This window comes from Phyllostomus hastatus, unplaced genomic scaffold (assembly GCF_019186645.2).
Source record: "Phyllostomus hastatus isolate PE091 unplaced genomic scaffold, TTU_PhHast_1.1 phas_contig_283, whole genome shotgun sequence".
NCBI classification, from domain to species: Eukaryota; Metazoa; Chordata; class Mammalia; order Chiroptera; family Phyllostomidae; genus Phyllostomus; species Phyllostomus hastatus.
The window spans coordinates 2,501,855-2,519,497 of record NW_025333833.1 but is presented as its reverse complement, the minus strand read 5'-3'; the positions used below and the strand labels follow the sequence as shown (position 1 = coordinate 2,519,497).

The window sequence follows — 17,643 nt, the reverse complement described above, 5'->3', positions numbered from 1 at the left end:
TAACTTCGGGCCTCCTTAATCAAAATAAAGGGGATCAGAGCAGGTGCAGCTTCACTTTCCCTTGTCCAACATGGCCTCGAGGGCAGGGAGGAGAAATGGGAGGTCCGTGCTGAGCCCCGCCCACCCCGCCGGGCAGGCCAATCACCGCGGGCAGCTCCTCTGGCGCAGGCGCGCTGTCGCAGGGCTCCGCCGGGACTCGCGGAGGAGCTTTTTCTGGCACCTGTTGCCATGACTCCTCCTCTCTGTTGGCTGTTGGAGGGCTGGAGGCCGGCCGGGGGCGGGCCGTCGCAGAGCCTCCGCCCCCTTGGCGTTCTGCTTGCCCAGGCCCCTGGGTAATGCGCAGGGGGGCCGGCTGAGCGGTGGCGGGAAGAGCACCCGAGGGGAGAGGAGGACGCGAGGCCCTGAGACGGAGGGACGTGAGCGCAGCTCTCCGTGGTCAGCCCGACGAGTACGCAACCACCCTCCCGCCCGCCGGGCCGCGATCCCCCGTCCGCAGAGATGTCCGCCGCCGGAGTCCGGGGCCTGAGGGCCACCTACCATCGGCTCCTGGATAAAGTGGAGCTCATGCTGCCGGAGAAACTGAGGCCGCTGTACAACCACCCGGCAGGTAAGGGGCCCGGAATGGCTGACCGCCCCCAGTCCCCGAGACCTGCCTTCCGTCTTCCTCTAAAGGAGACCTTCCGAGGCCCGCTGACCACTCGGTCTCTAGAGGCGTCACCTACACCCCAGCCCAACCCCCTCCCGGCTTCTCACTTTGCTTCCGTCCACCATCTGTCGCCAGCCTTCGCGACCTTTGTCGCACCCCATCCCTTAGGACCCCTGGACTTTGTCCTGCTCCATTTCTGCGACCCCCCAGGCGGTGCGGGCCGCCGGGACACCCTCGTCCTCTCTGCCTTCGCTCCCCGAGCGCTCGTCGCGTGGGAGGCTTTGGAGGAAAGGTCACGCCGCCTCCAGGGCCCGCCGCCACCGGCCAGCTCCGGGTCACTGGCCTCCGCTGCCCCGTGCGCCCTGTCTGTGAAATTTCCTATCGAGCTCCCCCGGCGCCGTTTTTGCGTGGACACACCTGGATGCCTGTCCCTTACTGCAGGTGTGACCTTGGGCGGAATGCTAGGTCTCGTAGGTTTTGTACAAATGGTCAAGGTGAGAAGTGCGTGTACAACATGTACGTTTGGCTCTTTGCGTTCAGTGCACGCCAGCTCTCCACCTTGTCCTGCTGGGGCTCAGTGTGCTGGGGGCTGAACAAACATATTTCAGGGGGAAAGGGGACGATCCCAGTTGCTCCCACGCTGAAAGACACCCTGTAAGACCTGCAATCCTCCGTAAAACGGTAGCGATGATGCTTAGTTGGCTGGGAGCTGAAAGCAGATCTCTCTGGAGCCTCAGAGTTTGCAAGCGACGAAAGTCTGCTCCACGTCGAAGTGCTGAAGCGCAGCCCTAACGGGGGCCCTTTGGGCCAAATCTGTGCGCCTGGTCTCTTCCCGAGCGTCGGTCATTTTCCCACGGACAGCGGCTCCCCGGAGACTGAGCGAGTTACCACTAAATCTGATTTCCAGTTTGATAATGGAATGAGCTGTATTTGGGGATTACACTTGAGTATAATGTTATTTATTGCAGTATTGTGCCCATTATAAAATTGACCTTTAAGGAGAGGTTTATTTTTTTTTGCTTTTTTATTTTACTTAAACATTTTTAAAAAATCTTTATTGTATTTTTTTCATTACCATTTTGTCCCCTTATACCTCCTCCCCCCACAGTCATCTCCCCGTCACGCGTGTCCATGAGTCCTTTCTCCTTTTTGCTCCATCCCTCCACCCCTAACCGCCCCACTACCTGTCATCCTGCTCTCCATCTGTGAGTCTGTCCCCATTGTCCTTGCTGGTTCAGTTTGCTCAAAGAGGTTTTTATGGCTGAAGAAGTTTATTTAGTTTGTTAGTTCTTGTAACACTCACCTTGAGGGAACGGTGCTGCATTTCATGGTGAAGATATCAGGAGGGAGGCTGGGCAATGCTGCTGCAAGAAGCTGGGCTGCAGAGCAACTGAATTCTGTCCTCAGTCCGGCCCCCCAGCCTTGTGTGTGGGCTGCAGGGCGAGGGCAGGGCGCGGCGGTCACTTTAGACCACATTAATAACAGGGGGGCTCTCCAGGGGTCTGCTCCCAGGCCTTGGCTTTCACCGCCCATTGTCATTGCTTAGGACACTTTATGCAACTCTCAGAATGGAGAGGGGGCACTTCTCATTCGTGGACTGTGCATTTCACCCGGGTTGTGCAACTCATCTGGGAGCAGACGAGTTGTAATCCCTCCTCTCTACAGTGGGCGGAGCCTAGGCTTTGAAGCCCCACAGGGAGATTTGAACCTTGACTGTGTGACCTTGGCCTTAAATGCCCCCAGCCTTCATTGTCTAATCCATAATATGGGGATGCTAATGATCACCATGTAAGGTTAGTTATGAAAATGAAACGAGTGTCTGTAAAACAGGTAGCACTTAAACTCGCAGCAAATATTACTTTTCTCCCGTCTAAGCTTTGACCCAATATGCAGGGCAAGAATACCTGTCACTGCGGAAATATTTGCGATAGGACAGTTGCAGGCACACCAGTGTGGACATGGAGAAGCATGAAGAATAAAGCTGTTGGCTCATTAGCATTGAATAAACTCTGAGGAAACACTGACTTGTTCCAAGAGTTATCCGGCTGACTATTCAAACGTTTGCATACTATTTTGCATAATGGTGTGTTATTGAATCATCATTTAAGTATTAGGCTGGATTCACATACCTGAGATTTTTATAAATCTGTGCAAAGCTAGGATGTTAATAGTTGGATAGCATACATTACTGATTCTAAATTTTTGAGAGGTTTACTACTATCAGTGACAAGTAATATTCTTACTGTAAAATCAGAATAGTTTCGGCACAAATAAAAACAAGTATTTTTGGCAGTCAATATTTGTCAACCTTTACAAAACCTAAGGGTGTGTAAGTAGTCTGTCACATGCTAGTGAACAGGTCGTCTTGCTGGATGCAAAGAACTACGAGGAGTGTTGAGAGGGCTGGAAAGTGAAGGACCGAGGAGAAGTAAGTGGTCGGGGAGGGCTGGGAAGGGGGTGGGGGGCTCGGTCAGTCAGACCCTCACGTTTCACAGCGGGCCGAGGTGGGCACCTCCGCGCACTACCTGTGCTCGCGTGCGTTTGCCCGTTTGCAGAAGCTACTCACTCTGTTCCAACAAGAACGTCTTTCCTTAGGGGGGGCCTCACACCTACAATAAGTGACACACTTTCTGGGTAGAATTCACTTATTTCATTAACGGTAATTTCTCTCAGATAAGGAAATTAGGAGGTAAATTTATATCCTTTTATCAGCAGCTTCATCAAAGTTTATCAAGACAACTATATTTGTTGACTTGTTTGAAAATGTATGTCCGTTACATACTCTTTTGCAGAATTTCTCAAATTCTTCTATGAATGTTTGAACTTAAAAGGGTTTCATTTTAAAAATAAGAGAAACCCATAACAACACAAAAGAAAATGACCATATTATTCTCTGTATTTTTGTTATGCCTGAAAATAATTTATATTTTTAAATAAATGTATACTTTTTAAATATTGTTCCATATTTGCAGCATCTGAGGCCTTTTCAACCCCAGGAGTGGACTGCTAAGAAACAAGATGAAAATGTGTTAATTAATTGTTAGTTAATTCCTCGTCTAAAAGAATGTACATTTATATCTGATGGAGACACATTTCCCTTGTTTTGGACTCCAATAAATTTCTTATGAGATGATTTTTGTCCAGTGTATTTCAGCAGTTCAAATTATCTTCCCAATTGAGTTTTTTCATTCCCCATAATGAATGTTGGCTAGATATTCCGTTAGTTTATACTTCCGCTTATCTTGATTTTAAGGTATTATAATCATTTCAGGCATCATAATTGTCTAATTGTCCAATTTTTTAAGTGAATTACTGTGTTTTAATGATCAGCTGTGAGAATCTCGGTGTCATTATGTAGAATGCAAAGCTGGTTTCCTCAGGTCTGGAATGATCCGTGTGACATAGCGTTGGCATTATTTGACCATATCTATAATATTTTCAGATGCTTTGTTTTATCAGAGCTTTGCTTTTGAAATGCGGAGGAAGTTGGAATATTTTCACATGACCATGTCCACTATTGGCTGAGGGCTTCTTTCAGGAAGACAGCCTCTGTGCCTGGAGTCTCACACGGTCAAGTTTATTCATTACTCGTAGGGTAGAAAATGATTCGGTAAGGTAAATTGGAAGGGCAGACTAAAATGTTTTCATTGAAATTTTTGTTGACCTATTGTACGATTGCAGACATAGCTAGCCATTTTTCCCTTTTTTAAAAACAGTAAGAAAACACTATTGATTTGCATCCATAGATATGTAATTCGGATTATTTTTGTCCCTTGTTAGGATCCTCTCAAATTTCAGAAAAATTTGGAATTTGTAATGTCTTAGATATATTTGCAACTGGTATTTTTTTTAATTCAGTACTTAGCAGTTGTTAAACTAATTTAGGTTTGTTTTGTGGTTTAAAATTATTTACTAACAAAAATATTTATACTGCTCTTAGTCCAAGTTCTAGCAACCATAAAATCATGTTCGAAGGTTTGTTTTTGTTTTTGTTTTTTTTTGTTAGATTTGGTTGTGGGGAGAGGGACAGTTAATGCGATATTTTAAGAGAGTCACCTAGCTGGGGAAACCCCACTGAAAAGCTTGACTGCTCATTAACTCTGAGGGATCACCCGTTTAAGCTTGTGAAGACACCAGCATCTGGAGGCATGCTCGGGAGCAGTCGGTCTTTGGGTGGCAGGGGAAGAACCTTCAGTCTGAAGTGGGAAGAGAGGAGTCTGCTGAAGTGTTCAAAGCCAGAGGCTAGAACAGGGTGCTGGATTACCCCTGAGTGATGAAGCCAAGGGTAATTCTAATTCCTTCAGGGGTAACAAAGGAACCTAGTCATCGATCCTGCCCAAGGCAGAGCCCTCGTACGCGACAAAGGGAAGTGAGCCGGGTGTGGTGAGAGGAATCCCAGAAGCTGGAGCTAAATACAATCACCAGTGTCTGCAGGACTGACTGACAGGCTCAGCAAGTGCTCCATGGCGTCGGTCCCCTGGGAGGGCTGTCTGGAGCCACACGGTGGGGGGGCGCGGCAGTCCAGGTGGAGATGACCAGTGAGTGCAAGCCTGACGCGCCCCCGGGTCCCTGGAGATGAGTGAAGACCAGGGTCTGGCCTTGGGCGTGAAACAGCTGGGGCGAGTCTGTAACGGCCCCAGCCTGAAGGCACCCTCGAGTGAACAAACGTTAATTCCATGTTCAAGGCAAAGCATTGGGAATGGTTTCCAAAACCATCTCCATTATACTGCAGCTAATTTATAACAGGTTATAAAAATACAAATAATTGACAAGGAGATCAAAGCAACTTTTGTGAAAGGCTGATATTGCGGTGACTGCCTAAATGTTAACTTATATACAAAGTATGCAGAAAACAGTAAAAATGATAGAAATGGATTGAGAAATCTGAATAGTTGGTTTATTCCTAATATTTTTCTTTTTTTTTTCCTTTTAGGTCCCAAAACAGTTTTTTTCTGGGCTCCAATTATGAAATGGGTAAGTCTTGAGTTTTTATAGAAGCTACTAAAAAAAAATTCTCTAATGGGAACTTAACTAATTTGAAGTAATTTTTATGAAGGATATACTTTTAAATGTTCATGGTATGCATCTGAATGATCTTATGTAAATAGTCATAGATGTATCATTTTTTTACTACATAAAGCACACTAGTTTTTTCAGAACTCCATCGATTAAGAAGCCTGGGAACACATTTGTTAAAAAAATGCTGACAGTTGTGAGCCCTAGGAATGTGAAATTTCATTCTAAACTTTTGTGACTCAGTAAAACCTTAGTCAGAATGCCCCTCCCCAAATTAACTGTTCCTATTAATGTAGTAGGAGAACTGAAGGTACACCCGGATAAACGCAAGGAAAGTGAGTCTCAGAGAGTAGTGGGATCGTCCGGGAGTGTGTAGGAATTAGCACCTGGTGAGTGACCGAGTCCAGGGTCTCTGACCTCAAGGCCGGCGCTTTCAGTGCTCTGTGCCAGTGGTTCCACCCCCACAGCTCTTACTCAGCTGAGAAGAAATCCCTGTGGCGGCTGCTTGTAGCAACGCAGTGATTTCCCGTTGGAAGGGCCGGCTCTGGCCGATGGCAGCGCTGCCTAGAGTGTCATCTGTGGGTGTGCAGTGTGGGCATCACCCAGGGACATTTCATTAATGCCCGTCCTCAGGCCTCGGCACAGCCTTGGCGGCCCTGAACCTCGGGGGACAGTGCTCAGTGATCCAGCTTCACTGAGCCCGCCCGGGCACTGATGCCTTCTAAGGCTTGAGCACTGGTCTGCAGGCTTTTTAAAAAGTAGAATGAAATCACATAAAATTTGGCGTCTCAACCATTTTTAGAGCATTAGGCACCTTTACATCACTGCACGACCCATCTCTGGAACCCTTCTGTCTTGCAGAGCCTCTGTCCCCATTGAACAGTAACTCGCCCTTTCCCCCAGCCCCAGGCAGCCGCCGTTCTGGTTCCTGTTTCCATGAATTGGACTCCCCTGGGGACCTCAGAGCCTCGAGTCCCACGGACTGTCCTTTTGTGCCTGCTTGTTTCCCCGAGCACCCTGCCCGCGGGGTTCCCCCGGGGTTGCGGCAGGTGTCAGAACGTCCTTTTCAAGGCCGAACAACATGCCACTGCGTGTCTATGTCCCATTTTGTTGACCCGTTCACCTGTGGCGGACACTTGGGTCGCTGCCACCTCGTGGCTCTTACTAATGCCACCCCGGACAGTGGCGGACAGACATCTGTCCTAGTTCCTGCTTCCCGTTCTGCGATTATACCTTGAAGTGGAACTTTCGGACCATGTGGTAATTCTATATTTAGTATTTTGGAGAACTGCCATATTATTGTATATTCCACAGCGGCTACACCACTGTATAGCCCCACCAGCAATTAACAAGGTCCCAACTCCTCTAAACTCCTGCCAGCACTTACTGTTGTTGCCGTTTTATGCTAGCCGTCCTGATGGCGTGAAGTAGCATCTCGGCCGTTTGGATTTGCGCTCCCTGATGTGGTACCTGTGTGCTCGGTCTTGAAGAGCTGCTTGTTAAAGCCCTTTGCCCACTGTTTTCTATCAGGTCGTGTTTGTTGTTGAGCTGTAGGCCATTTTAATTCTCTTAAATGTTAGAGCAATCCGGAACTCGGCTGTAAATGTAAGGAGGTGAGTTTTGAGAGCTGGAAGTGGCTGTCCCTCAATCCTTAGCCTTGGGCAGCGGCCTCTGCCGGTTCGCCCCCTCCGCTGTACAGTGACAGGGTGGAGGGGTGGGTGGGAATCGTGTGTAGAGAGAACTGGACAGCAGTTCTTTTTTATATCTACACACTGGGAAGAGGTTCCATCCATTTTTTAAAAAATTTTAATAAAATCATCACCTTTGATGATTTTGCTCACACTCTGAGCATTCAAATACAGTGTTATATGCCTCCCCCAAAAAAACCCTCATACTAATGGAAGGTATGTTAATATTTCCTTTCTCTTCTCCCCCATCACACTTAAAATTGTATAGTAATTATATGTCTATAAAGTGGAATTGATTACTGAAGTACTGTTTCTAGCACCATTATTTAAAAGAGTAGGAATTATTTAATCCATTTACCGTAAGTTTGGCATCCTCTTTGACCTCAGATTTGCCACAATTTGGGAGTTTATTGATTTTATCAATAGCTTTTGTGTGTATTTGAGCTGGCTCGCCGGTGTTTTGAAACACTGTCGGTATTAGATTTTCACAAGTGCCTTCCTGTCTCCTTTAAAAACATCTATTTTAAGTTCGTGTTGAAATCATACATACTCTCCTGATGACCACATAGCAACAGCAACTTCTGTGTCTTGTTCTCTCTCGGGGACACTTCTTTTGGCAGATGCTCGCTCTGTGCACATGTGCTCTTCTCTCGGAGCACTTGGCAACCCACGCAGTCTGCGCGTGACGTAACACTGCTGCTGCCGGCCACGTGCGACGTCTGTGCAGGAGGTATCCAGCCATGGGCTATGAAACACAGAGGCACTTATTGAAGAAGATACGAGATACTTAACATTGTACACAGGACAATGACACCTCAGTCCCCTTCAAAGCCGTCACCTTGGGACCTCACACAGTTCTCCCAATCACCATCAGCTGCCCTGTCATATTTCCCTGAATCTCACTGAAGTTCTGGAACCTCTCCCCTTTCAAAGGTGATTTTAGTTTGGGGAAAAGCCAGAAGTCACAGGGCACCAAATCTGGGCTGTAGGAGGGCTGAGTCACCTGGGTGATTTGATGTTTCACCAAAAAACTCTGCACGAGACGTGACACGTGAGAGGGTACGTTGACATGATGAAGCTGCCAGTCACCAGCTGCCCATAGATGTGGCCTCCTGAATCATCCCAGTCTTCCATGGAGGAATGTTCAAGTTTAATGCAAAATTTGATGCAGTTTCATTGCTCTACTCGCTCAGTCATTTTGAATGCGATGTCCACACAGTACACGTGCTCACTCAGCTGTGTCTGCCGCCCCCCGTGAGCAGTACAGAGAAGTCACCATTGTTCACGCGTGTGCATTCCAGCCCACCCTCCCTGGCTGCCCGGTTGCATCGGTGTCGCACAAACCGTTCTCGTTATATTGACAATGGCTGGACCTTTTCCTGACTTGTATATGTTCTTTCTAGGAGCAAAAACTCTTTGCTGATTTACAGTTTCCATGCAAGAGCATCTTTGAGAAACTCAGTAAAACCTGCAAGTGATTCCTTAAAAACATAAGGACATATTTAGGGTTTGATTTAAAGTACGTAAAGGAAAGGGAGGAGGAGAGGTGAGGCCAATGTGGCCAAGTCTCAGCGACTGCTGGCTCGGGGGGGCGGGGGGGATGCAGGGCTCTATGTGCTGGTCTCTCCTGTTCGTGTCAGCTTGAGGTTTTCGTCAGTCAAACTGGTTCCAGTGCACACTCCAACCTCCTCAGCAGAGTAACGTAACTACGACCATGTTTTGCCATTTATGATGTACAATTTTTTGCCCAAATTTTTGAGGAAAAATAAAGATGCGCATTATACATGGGTACAATGATTACATACCATGAGTGTAATTATGGGTGTAATAATCCCATGTATAAATGCGTACAAAACCATGGGGACACGTTTACATGTGGGAGTGCATTATACACGGCAAAATACGGCATTCTGGCGAAGAAACTCGCACCAGGTTTTGTGAGTGGCGCTTGCGGTAGGCTGTCAATGGGTGATTCCATGAAACGCTGTTAGAAACAGCAGCAAAGAAATGACCATCTGTACTTCGACATGAAAAAAATTATCTAAACAAGGAACTAAACTTCCAAGAGCGCTTTTCTGATATTTAAGAAAAAGAACATTGACAAAAAACATGAAAGGAGGAGTCTAGGCCAGTTACCTTAGTTTCAGGCACTCTCCATACCAGTAGTTCCTGACATGTATAGAGAACACACAAACTCACATGTGGAAGAAGTGTCATTTGTAGAACACACACACACACACACACACACACAGAGTGATTTTTAAATGCATCAGACTGCTTCCTGCAGTTAACAAAACGCAAGTCAGTCCCAAAAGCGTTCCTCAGGTCATCGCGGCTGTCGGTCATGCTGCACGCTTCCCGGAGGCTGCCGCCCGGCGGAGACCCCTGACCTGGCGGAGACCCCGGGCCCGGCGCTGGGTGTTAGCTGAAGGGAATTGCTGCTACTCGACTCTGAGGACGCGTCTCTCTTCTCTGTGTGCTTCCAGGGGCTGGTGTGTGCTGGGCTGGCCGACATGGCCAGGCCTGCAGAGAAGCTCAGCACGGCGCAGTCCACCGTGCTGATGGCTACAGGTAAGCCAAACCGATGCCCATCGCACCCCGCGGAGGACAGCCAGTGTTTCTGGAGTGTTTGACGTCACTTGATTTGACAGTGTAACGTGTGCAGTCCGTATGCACACACACGCAAGAACTCACGGTGCATCCCCAGGAAGTTCCCGGGTGGAGCAGGCAGAGGAGGGCTACAGCAAGCAGGTGCCTGCGGGGTCTTGTTTATCATCTCGCTTTGGTCACGAACGCAGTTTCGTAAGGAGGGAGGACTTCCGGTTCCCGTCACTTGTCCTCCAGAGATTTCCCTGGGACGTGAGCACTGAGAGTTTTGTGTGACACTGAAGTATAGGGTGTTTTTTTAAGATTTTATTTATTTATTTTTAGAGAGGGAAGGGAGGGAGATAGAGAGAGAGAGAAACATCAATGTGCGGTTGCTGGGGGTCATGGCCTGCAACCCAGACATTTGCCCTGACTGGGAATGGAACCTGCGACACTTTGGTTCGCAGCCCGCGCTCAATCCACTGAGCTACGCCAGCCAGGGCTGAAGGATAGTTTTTCTGTCCTTTGTCCTGCTCTCTGTCGTCACAGTCTTATTTGTAAGTCGTTTCCTCTAGTAGTGAATGTTCGGATGAGATGCTGCAACAGTACCTGTGCTTTAAAAACATACGTTTCTTCTCAACAGGGCTTATTTGGTCAAGATACTCACTTGTAATTATTCCAAAAAACTGGAGTCTGTTTGCCGTTAATTTCTTTGTTGGGGCAGCAGGAGCCTCTCAGCTCTTCCGTATTTGGAGGTAAGCCTACCAAGGTGTAAAACATAAAGAGAAGAAAATTAAGTTATAATTTACATTCCTTTCAGAAGGCATTCTATTCTGTAGAGTGTAGTACCTTTTATTTCATTCATCTTCACCACGCCTAGCTTAAAAGTATCTCTATAAAATGTAATCCTCTCCTAATCCTCCAGCACATAAGGGATGGCTGAATGAACAACTCAGGCACGCTACAGTAGGCATCACAGCCACCTTCAGGGCGTACTTACATCAGCATAAACTTCGATTTGTACAGTGACTTTACTCACAGAGTATTTTTCTCACACGCCGTCCGTTTTAACCTTGTATTAACTCGTCGTCGTAAAGCTAAGAGAATGCTAAGTGCCGTATTCAGAACTATTATTTCCTTTTTTAAAAATTAATTTATTTTTAGAGATAGGGGAAGGGAGGGAGAAAGAGAGGGAAAGAAGCATCGATATGAGAGAGAAACATCAGTCAGCGGGCCTCTCTCATGTGCCCTGACTGGGGACTGAAGCTGCAACCCAGGCGTGTGCCCTGACCGGGAATCAAACCGGCGACCTTTTGGTTTGGGGGACGATTCCCAGCCAACTGTGCCACACTGGTCAGGGCCAGAACGATTTCTAATGTCAGACATTCAGATACGGTTTGACAAAGGGATTTTTGGCACCTTTTAGTTACAATAGCAGATTGGGAGATTTCGTTAGAAATATAGACGTTGGACTCTGGAACATTTAGGAAAACACTATCAAACATTTGAATCCGGCCTTTTGAGAGACCTAGGAGGGGTGGTAGGCGTCACGGAGGAAGTTCCTCCTCGTGCAAGCACTGATCCCTGCTCCGTTGTGAGCCGGGAGAGGAGTCCGCGGAGGTGCTCGCATGTTTCGTCGTGCTCTCGTGTGCTTCAGGAGTGAGAATATTCGTTAAGTAGTACTGCTGTACAGGAAACTGTATGTCCATTAAGTTGTTAAAACTTTTTTGGCAGCTGGGAGCCGGACGCAAATAAAGTCTCCATCATTTTCCCTTCTGCCTGTTTCTACCCATAAGGCCTTGGGAAGATTGTATTGACAATTGTGTAGCCTCTGGACTAGCCAGAGGGAAGAAATGGAATGTTTTTCATGCCCTTCTTAAGTATACTTATCTGTTGTGATTCATGATTTTTTCTTTGTTTTCTCTATAGATATAACCAAGCACTAAAAGCTAAAGAAAACAAATAAGAGTCCTTGATCATCCCAACAGCCCTGGTGTGGACATAACCACTGGGACCTAGTTTGTTTATTATTTGGTTATTGGTAAGGTGATGCTGACTGCGCTAACTGTTGGAACGCATAAAATAATCTAACTTAACTGGGAGCTAGTACCTGATGTGGCAGAAAAATAAAGCAAATTTTTAATAACAGTGTCTCTCTACATATGACTTAAGGAACTTATCTATGGACATGAGTGACGTTTTTCCTACTCTTTGCCTGTAATAAATCGTACTTGCTCATACATGCCCCGGCCTCCTTCTGTCCTAGTCCGCCGAAGTGCAGGTGTGTAAGGGCACACACATCCCTCCTTCTGTCCTAGTCTGCCGAAGTGCAGGTGTGTAAGGGCACACACATCCCTCCTGTCCTAGTCCGCCCAAGTGCGGGCATGTAAGGGCACACACATCTGTCCTTCTGTCCTAGTCTGCCGAAGTGCAGGTGTGTAAGGGCACACACATCCCTCCTGTCCTAGTCCGCCGAAATGCAGGTGTGTAAGGGCACACACATCCCTCCTTCTGCCCTAGTCCGCCCAAGTGCGGGCGTGTAAGGGCATGCATCCCTGCGAGTCGAGAGTTGAAAGGCTAAGCGACCTGTTTTCAGGGGAAGGCGGCGACGCAGCCAGAGGGGAAAGGACATAGAGCTGAGGAGGGTGAGAAGTGGGTAGCAGGATGGCTTCAAACTATTTTAAAATATTTTCACTTGAAATGAAGAGCCTTGAAGAATTATATGTTGCATATTGTGTGAAATTCTTTTACAGCCACTGAGTAGTGAAGGATTTCTAAATGTTTCCATTGCATCCAGCGACTGATACAATGTCGCAGGGAGGGCTCTGGAGTCAGACTGACCTGAGTTTGAATCCCGGCCCTGTGATTTACAGCCTGTGACTCGGAGCAAGTTAAGAAAGTGTCTAGCAGAGGACCTGGGGCATAAGTCCGCTCTCCGGAGACGTGTGGTAACTTTGTCCCCTTTGTCCCCTTTATGAGGAAAGACTGGACACAGATTACTGCATCCTAGAAATCATTAACAGCCTATGGGGTTCGAGCTCCAGTTCGGCATGTGGAGTTTTTTTCTAAATATCGTAATAAAGCCAGGCCTGGTTAGAACTGCAGTCAGAGGAATCACCAAGCAAGTTCTTTTTTTTCTTTTTTCTTTTTTTTTACAAATCTTTATTTACGGGGAGGGGCAAAAAAAAATCTTTATTTACTTTCAGAGAGGGGGGAAGGGAGGGAGAAAGAGAGGGAGAGAAATATCAGTGTGTGGTTGCCTCTCACGTGTCCCCTACCGGGGACCCGGCCCACAACCCGGGCACATGCCCTGACTGGGAATCGAACCGGCAACCCTTTGGTTCACAGCCCGTGCTCAGTCCACTGAGCCACACCAGCCAGGGCAGTTCTTTCTGAATATAAAGAAGCATGTAACAAAAGAACTTTCTGAATAAATGTAATGATCGAAATTTGGGAATTAGCAGTTGAACACCTTGCACGTCTTTATACATCCCTCCAGCGCAGTCCACCTCTGGGGAGGGAGTTGACGTGGGCAGGGTGAAGCGGTCCTGAGGGGCCTATTTGCCGCTGCTTCCCTTTTAGAAGCCACGCTGCTACGGCAGTCGGGCACGTGTGTGCGCACTTGGGTTTGTGTTGCCTAAGGTACACGTTTAGGAAAAACGGCAATTATAAAATAGAGCAGAACACAAAGAAATTAATAAAATGCATACTTTAAATTGATCTTTCACTTCTTTTTTTTTAATGAAAATCTGCCCTGGCCAGTGTGGCTCGGTGGGTTTGGCACTGTCCTGAGGCGAAAGGCCGCTGGTTCGATTCCCCGTCAGGGCGCATGCGTGGGTTGCAGGCCAGGTCCCCAGATGGGGGCGTGCAAGAGGTGTCTGGTCAATGTTTCTCTAACATTGATGTTTCTCCCCTTCTCTTCCCCTCTCTCTAAAAATAAATAAAATTAAAAAAAAAACCCAACAACTTTGCTCTTCTATAGCTTCTTGTGAGCCCACTGGCCAGTCGTACTCATTGTAGCATTTAGATGCAATCACAGACAACCCGCTTGGTTCTCAGAAGTTCCACGGACAAATCATCTCGGGCGTCTTTTCTGCTCCCAAACTCTCATCCATCCTGTTATTGAAATTTAAACATTAAATGACTCCAGTACGTTTCCCGTCAAACACTCTCACTACCTCTTGGAACACCTAGTTCAGTGATCAGTTTCATAACTATTTTTTAGAACTTAGCAAGCAGAGTTTGTACACTGGAAGTCCTGGCTACCAATGCAGGTGATGAACTCCATAAAAATGCCTTTCATAATGGTAACATCACTTGATCAGTCTGGGTGAGTTGAACTCTCTATGGGAATTTCCTGATGGGCCCTTACTGATGACTTCACTAGGCATGTCTTCTCAGCGCCAGGACTGACAGGCCTGGGTTTCAACTCGGGTCCACCACGTAGGAACGGTGAGACCTTACTGACCCTCACCTCGGAGCTTTGGTATGTTCGGGAGTCAGTGGGCGTGATAACAGCGCGCACTGTGTGGGATTGCGGTACAGATGTCTCGAGATGATGATTCAGCACAGTGCCTGGTCCGTGATGGGTGCTGAAGAAATGTAGAATGTTTCAGAAAACGATATGATCATTAATTAAAGCTAGACCCAAAAAACACTCCCTTACACAAAGGAAGTTTTAATACAGCTGCAAACATATATATACACATACATACTGTGTTAACCTACTTGCACACTTTCTGGGGTAGCAACAGTGTGGGTCTCTTGGAGCTTTCTGGGGTCAAAGCAGAAACCCAGATGCTGGGCTGGGGCAAGAGGCAGGGTGGCGGACGCCTTGTGAGAGGTCAATTCCCACCCCGGCCTCCTCAGGGGGGTTGCCATTCGTCTCCAAGAACATTGGCCCCAAGTATATCGGTGCTGTTGTTTCTCCATAGTAAACCGATTATCATTTTTCAGTTGGTAAAATGATGATGAAAGGTTGAATCTTGACAGGATTGGCTTCGGAGCCCAGGTTCCCCTACAAAGCCAAACAGTTTCTAGTGGAGCTTGTTGGCATCACGATCCAGAAGCGGAAAGCACTGGTACTTGGGAGACTGGCTTCCTCCCTAAGGGGTCTGTGTGACTGCCTGAGATAAGAGCCCTGCTATATTAAGACTGGTTTCCACAACACCAGACAATTCACGTGAGAAACGTGATTAAATGCACCCTTTCCCCCGCCCTTACAGGCAGCCGCTTGACCGCATTTGGAACGCGCCGCAAGTTTAAGTGCAGGCTGGGGCTTCACTTGAGAAGGTTTGCTTGCCTTTGCAGTTCAGCTTTTCTAAACTTCAGTTTTACATGTGTCAGCAGGAGTTGCGGTGTACACGTGAACAGCCAGAAAATCAAAACATGGTTTCTCTCAGCTCTTAGAAATGTGTCACCTTCTTAACAACATTTCGCCAGGGTCACACTGGGTTGAGAAACACAAACCCAGTGCCACATGGTACTGCAGGTTCTCCCGGGGGTGAGCTGGGTTAGAAGCCTGCACTTGGCCAGTCCACAAGGACAAGTCACAAGTTTCCCTCACAAAAACCCCTGAAGACATAAGTGCTGAATGCACTGGAACTGGTAAAATCCAGAGGCCTGCTAAAAGCCATAATCATTATTGACCAAAATCTGGTGTTGGCTCACTGAGAAGATACTTGTCTTTGTGGTGGTCACCCACCAACTGCTGCCTAATTTCACTGACCCTCTCCCCACCCACCCGGACGGGGAACCTGAGCGCCAGCCAGTCCAGGTACCAGCATCAGGCCCCCCGCTGGCGGGGGAGGGGGCCGGGCAGTGCCAGCCAATCGGAAGCAAAGTCTGCACCTGAAACAATGAGATTCTGATGAGGGTGTGGCCAGGAAAACGGCTTTTAGACAAAACTGTCATTTTATGGGTCAGCTATGGACAGACATGGCACTTCTGCTGTCTTCAGAATAATGTCACCCGGGCCCCTTCCTGTTCTCTGCACGCCTGAAAGATCCCAGCCCTAATCCAGGCCCTGGCCTTTCTCAGCCTTGGAGGAGGAGGAGGTACGTGGCCGCGGGTGGCTCAGCAGGAGGTAGACTGGCCGTAGGGTGAGCCTTTGGGAAGGTGGCAGGCGTCAGAGCTCAGAGGAGGAGGGAAAGCCTCAGGCTAGTGGGTCAACTTCCACGACATCCGTGTCCAGTGTCTGTGTCTGTCTCTGAAGTGAGGGAGGAACCGGAGGCGCACTCATTGTCTGAGCCACTTATCACGGTGCGCCGTCGTGCCCCCCCCCGCCCCGCCGACGTCGCCCCCTCTCTTCTGCAGCTTCTCCCCGAGTCCTCGGCCACCACAGAGCCAAGGCCTGCCCTGTGGGGGGCGCTGGGGAGATGCTGTGCAGGAGGCCGGTGTAGAACTGGCCCGTAAAACAGAGAAGTCTGTAGCGCAGACGGAGACAGGCACCGACCCACAGACGATCAGAGACATTGAAATGGAAAATAAATGCTCAGGAGTTTGCAGACGCTCCCATGTGCCCAGAGCCCCGAGGACAGTGGCCGCGGGATGGAGTGGTCTGGCCAGGTGGTCTGACCGATGACGTTCCCCCTTTCAGTGCAGATACACACCTCCTTGTCTGGACTCTCGTAAAACCTTGTTTTACATGTTGATGAAAAATTGGGTGAAAACTGAAATCTGTTAGAAGTTTCCAGAAGTGGCTATAATCGATCTTTCATTTCATTTTCGTTTTGGGGTCCTGCTGAGTTCTCCCTAAGCAGATCAAAACTGCACACTCTGTTCTTCACCCCGGAAACGGTTGCGCATCTCTGGGGCCTCACTCACCTGCGTGTTCTTCCACCCTCTCGGTGCCCCCGTGCTTCCTCAGAGCCCGCTCGGCTCCCGCGCGGTCCTTGGCTGCGAGGGCGCTGGCCACGCAGCGGAGCAGGGCGCCACCGGCGTGCACTGCGAGTGCCCTCAAAGGAAGTGCGCGTGTTCTCGAGGCCACTGACGTCCTCAGAGTGTCGTAGGGCACACACACGGGATGCCACCTGGGACGGTAGAGAGCACGTGGGCTCCCACGTCCTGCAGACCTGGGCTCTCCGACTGCGTGACCTACGGCAACAGTCCCGAGTCTCCGTCTCCGCAGCTCTGAAATGCACGGATGTCTGTCCATCCAGCTCGGGCCCGCTTCCCAGACGCCTCAATAAATCAGTCCCAGTGTGGCGTGGGCCGCTCACCGCCCCCTTCCCGGTGTTGCAGAGTTCACAGCAGAAGGCTGTCTCCCAAAATAGGGCGTTTCTATGATCTCCTTAGGGGTGCTCCTAAGAAAGACTCTCAGGTGCTCACTTCAGATGCCTTTGCCCCTCCAGCTCGTAACAAATAATTTCATGATTCTAGTTTCCCCTCTACATGTGTCACTGTGCTGTCCTAATGCATCCACTTTTCTCGCCTAGTGATCTGAAACTTGGAAAAATCTGTCAGTATTCTCAGATCGCCTTATTTAACCCCACGGGGTCTTAGCAAGCATGTAACCCATCTCCCCGCCAATCCGCCCCCTGAGCCCGGCAGGCAGGGAGACACCCAGTCTCCCCGCAGGAGAGCCGATGCTTCCAAGACTGCCCGCTTCTGACACTCGCCCTCACGTTAAGTTTGCCTCCCGGCGCTGGGTGGCCATCGGTCCGCGCTGACCCTGCTGGAGAGGAATCAAGCCTGCTCTCCATCAGG

General features: G+C 48.6%; 1 protein-coding gene across 1 annotated transcript; it reads left to right on the top strand.

Moving 5' to 3' along the window:
- Positions 1-300: 300 nt before the first annotated feature.
- On the top strand, positions 301-12,174 carry MPC2 (mitochondrial pyruvate carrier 2). The gene is made up of 5 exons (XM_045838551.1): positions 301-607; positions 5,580-5,620; positions 9,837-9,921; positions 10,580-10,691; positions 11,866-12,174. The coding sequence occupies exons 1-5, from the start codon at positions 499-501 to the stop codon at positions 11,900-11,902; spliced, it is 384 nt and encodes a 127-aa protein (XP_045694507.1). The 5' UTR covers positions 301-498; the 3' UTR covers positions 11,903-12,174.
- The last annotated feature ends 5,469 nt before the right edge of the window (positions 12,175-17,643 follow it).

Bases quoted from the DNA above. Each gene is read 5' to 3' on its own strand.
- MPC2 (XM_045838551.1), top strand. From the start codon at position 499: ATGTCCGCCGCCGGAGTCCGGGGCCTGAGGGCCACCTACCATCGGCTC. The intron at 5,621-9,836 runs GTAAGTCTTGAG...GTGTGCTTCCAG, and splicing joins GGGCTCCAATTATGAAATGG to GGGCTGGTGTGTGCTGGGCT. The intron at 10,692-11,865 runs GTAAGCCTACCA...TTTTCTCTATAG, and splicing joins CAGCTCTTCCGTATTTGGAG to ATATAACCAAGCACTAAAAG.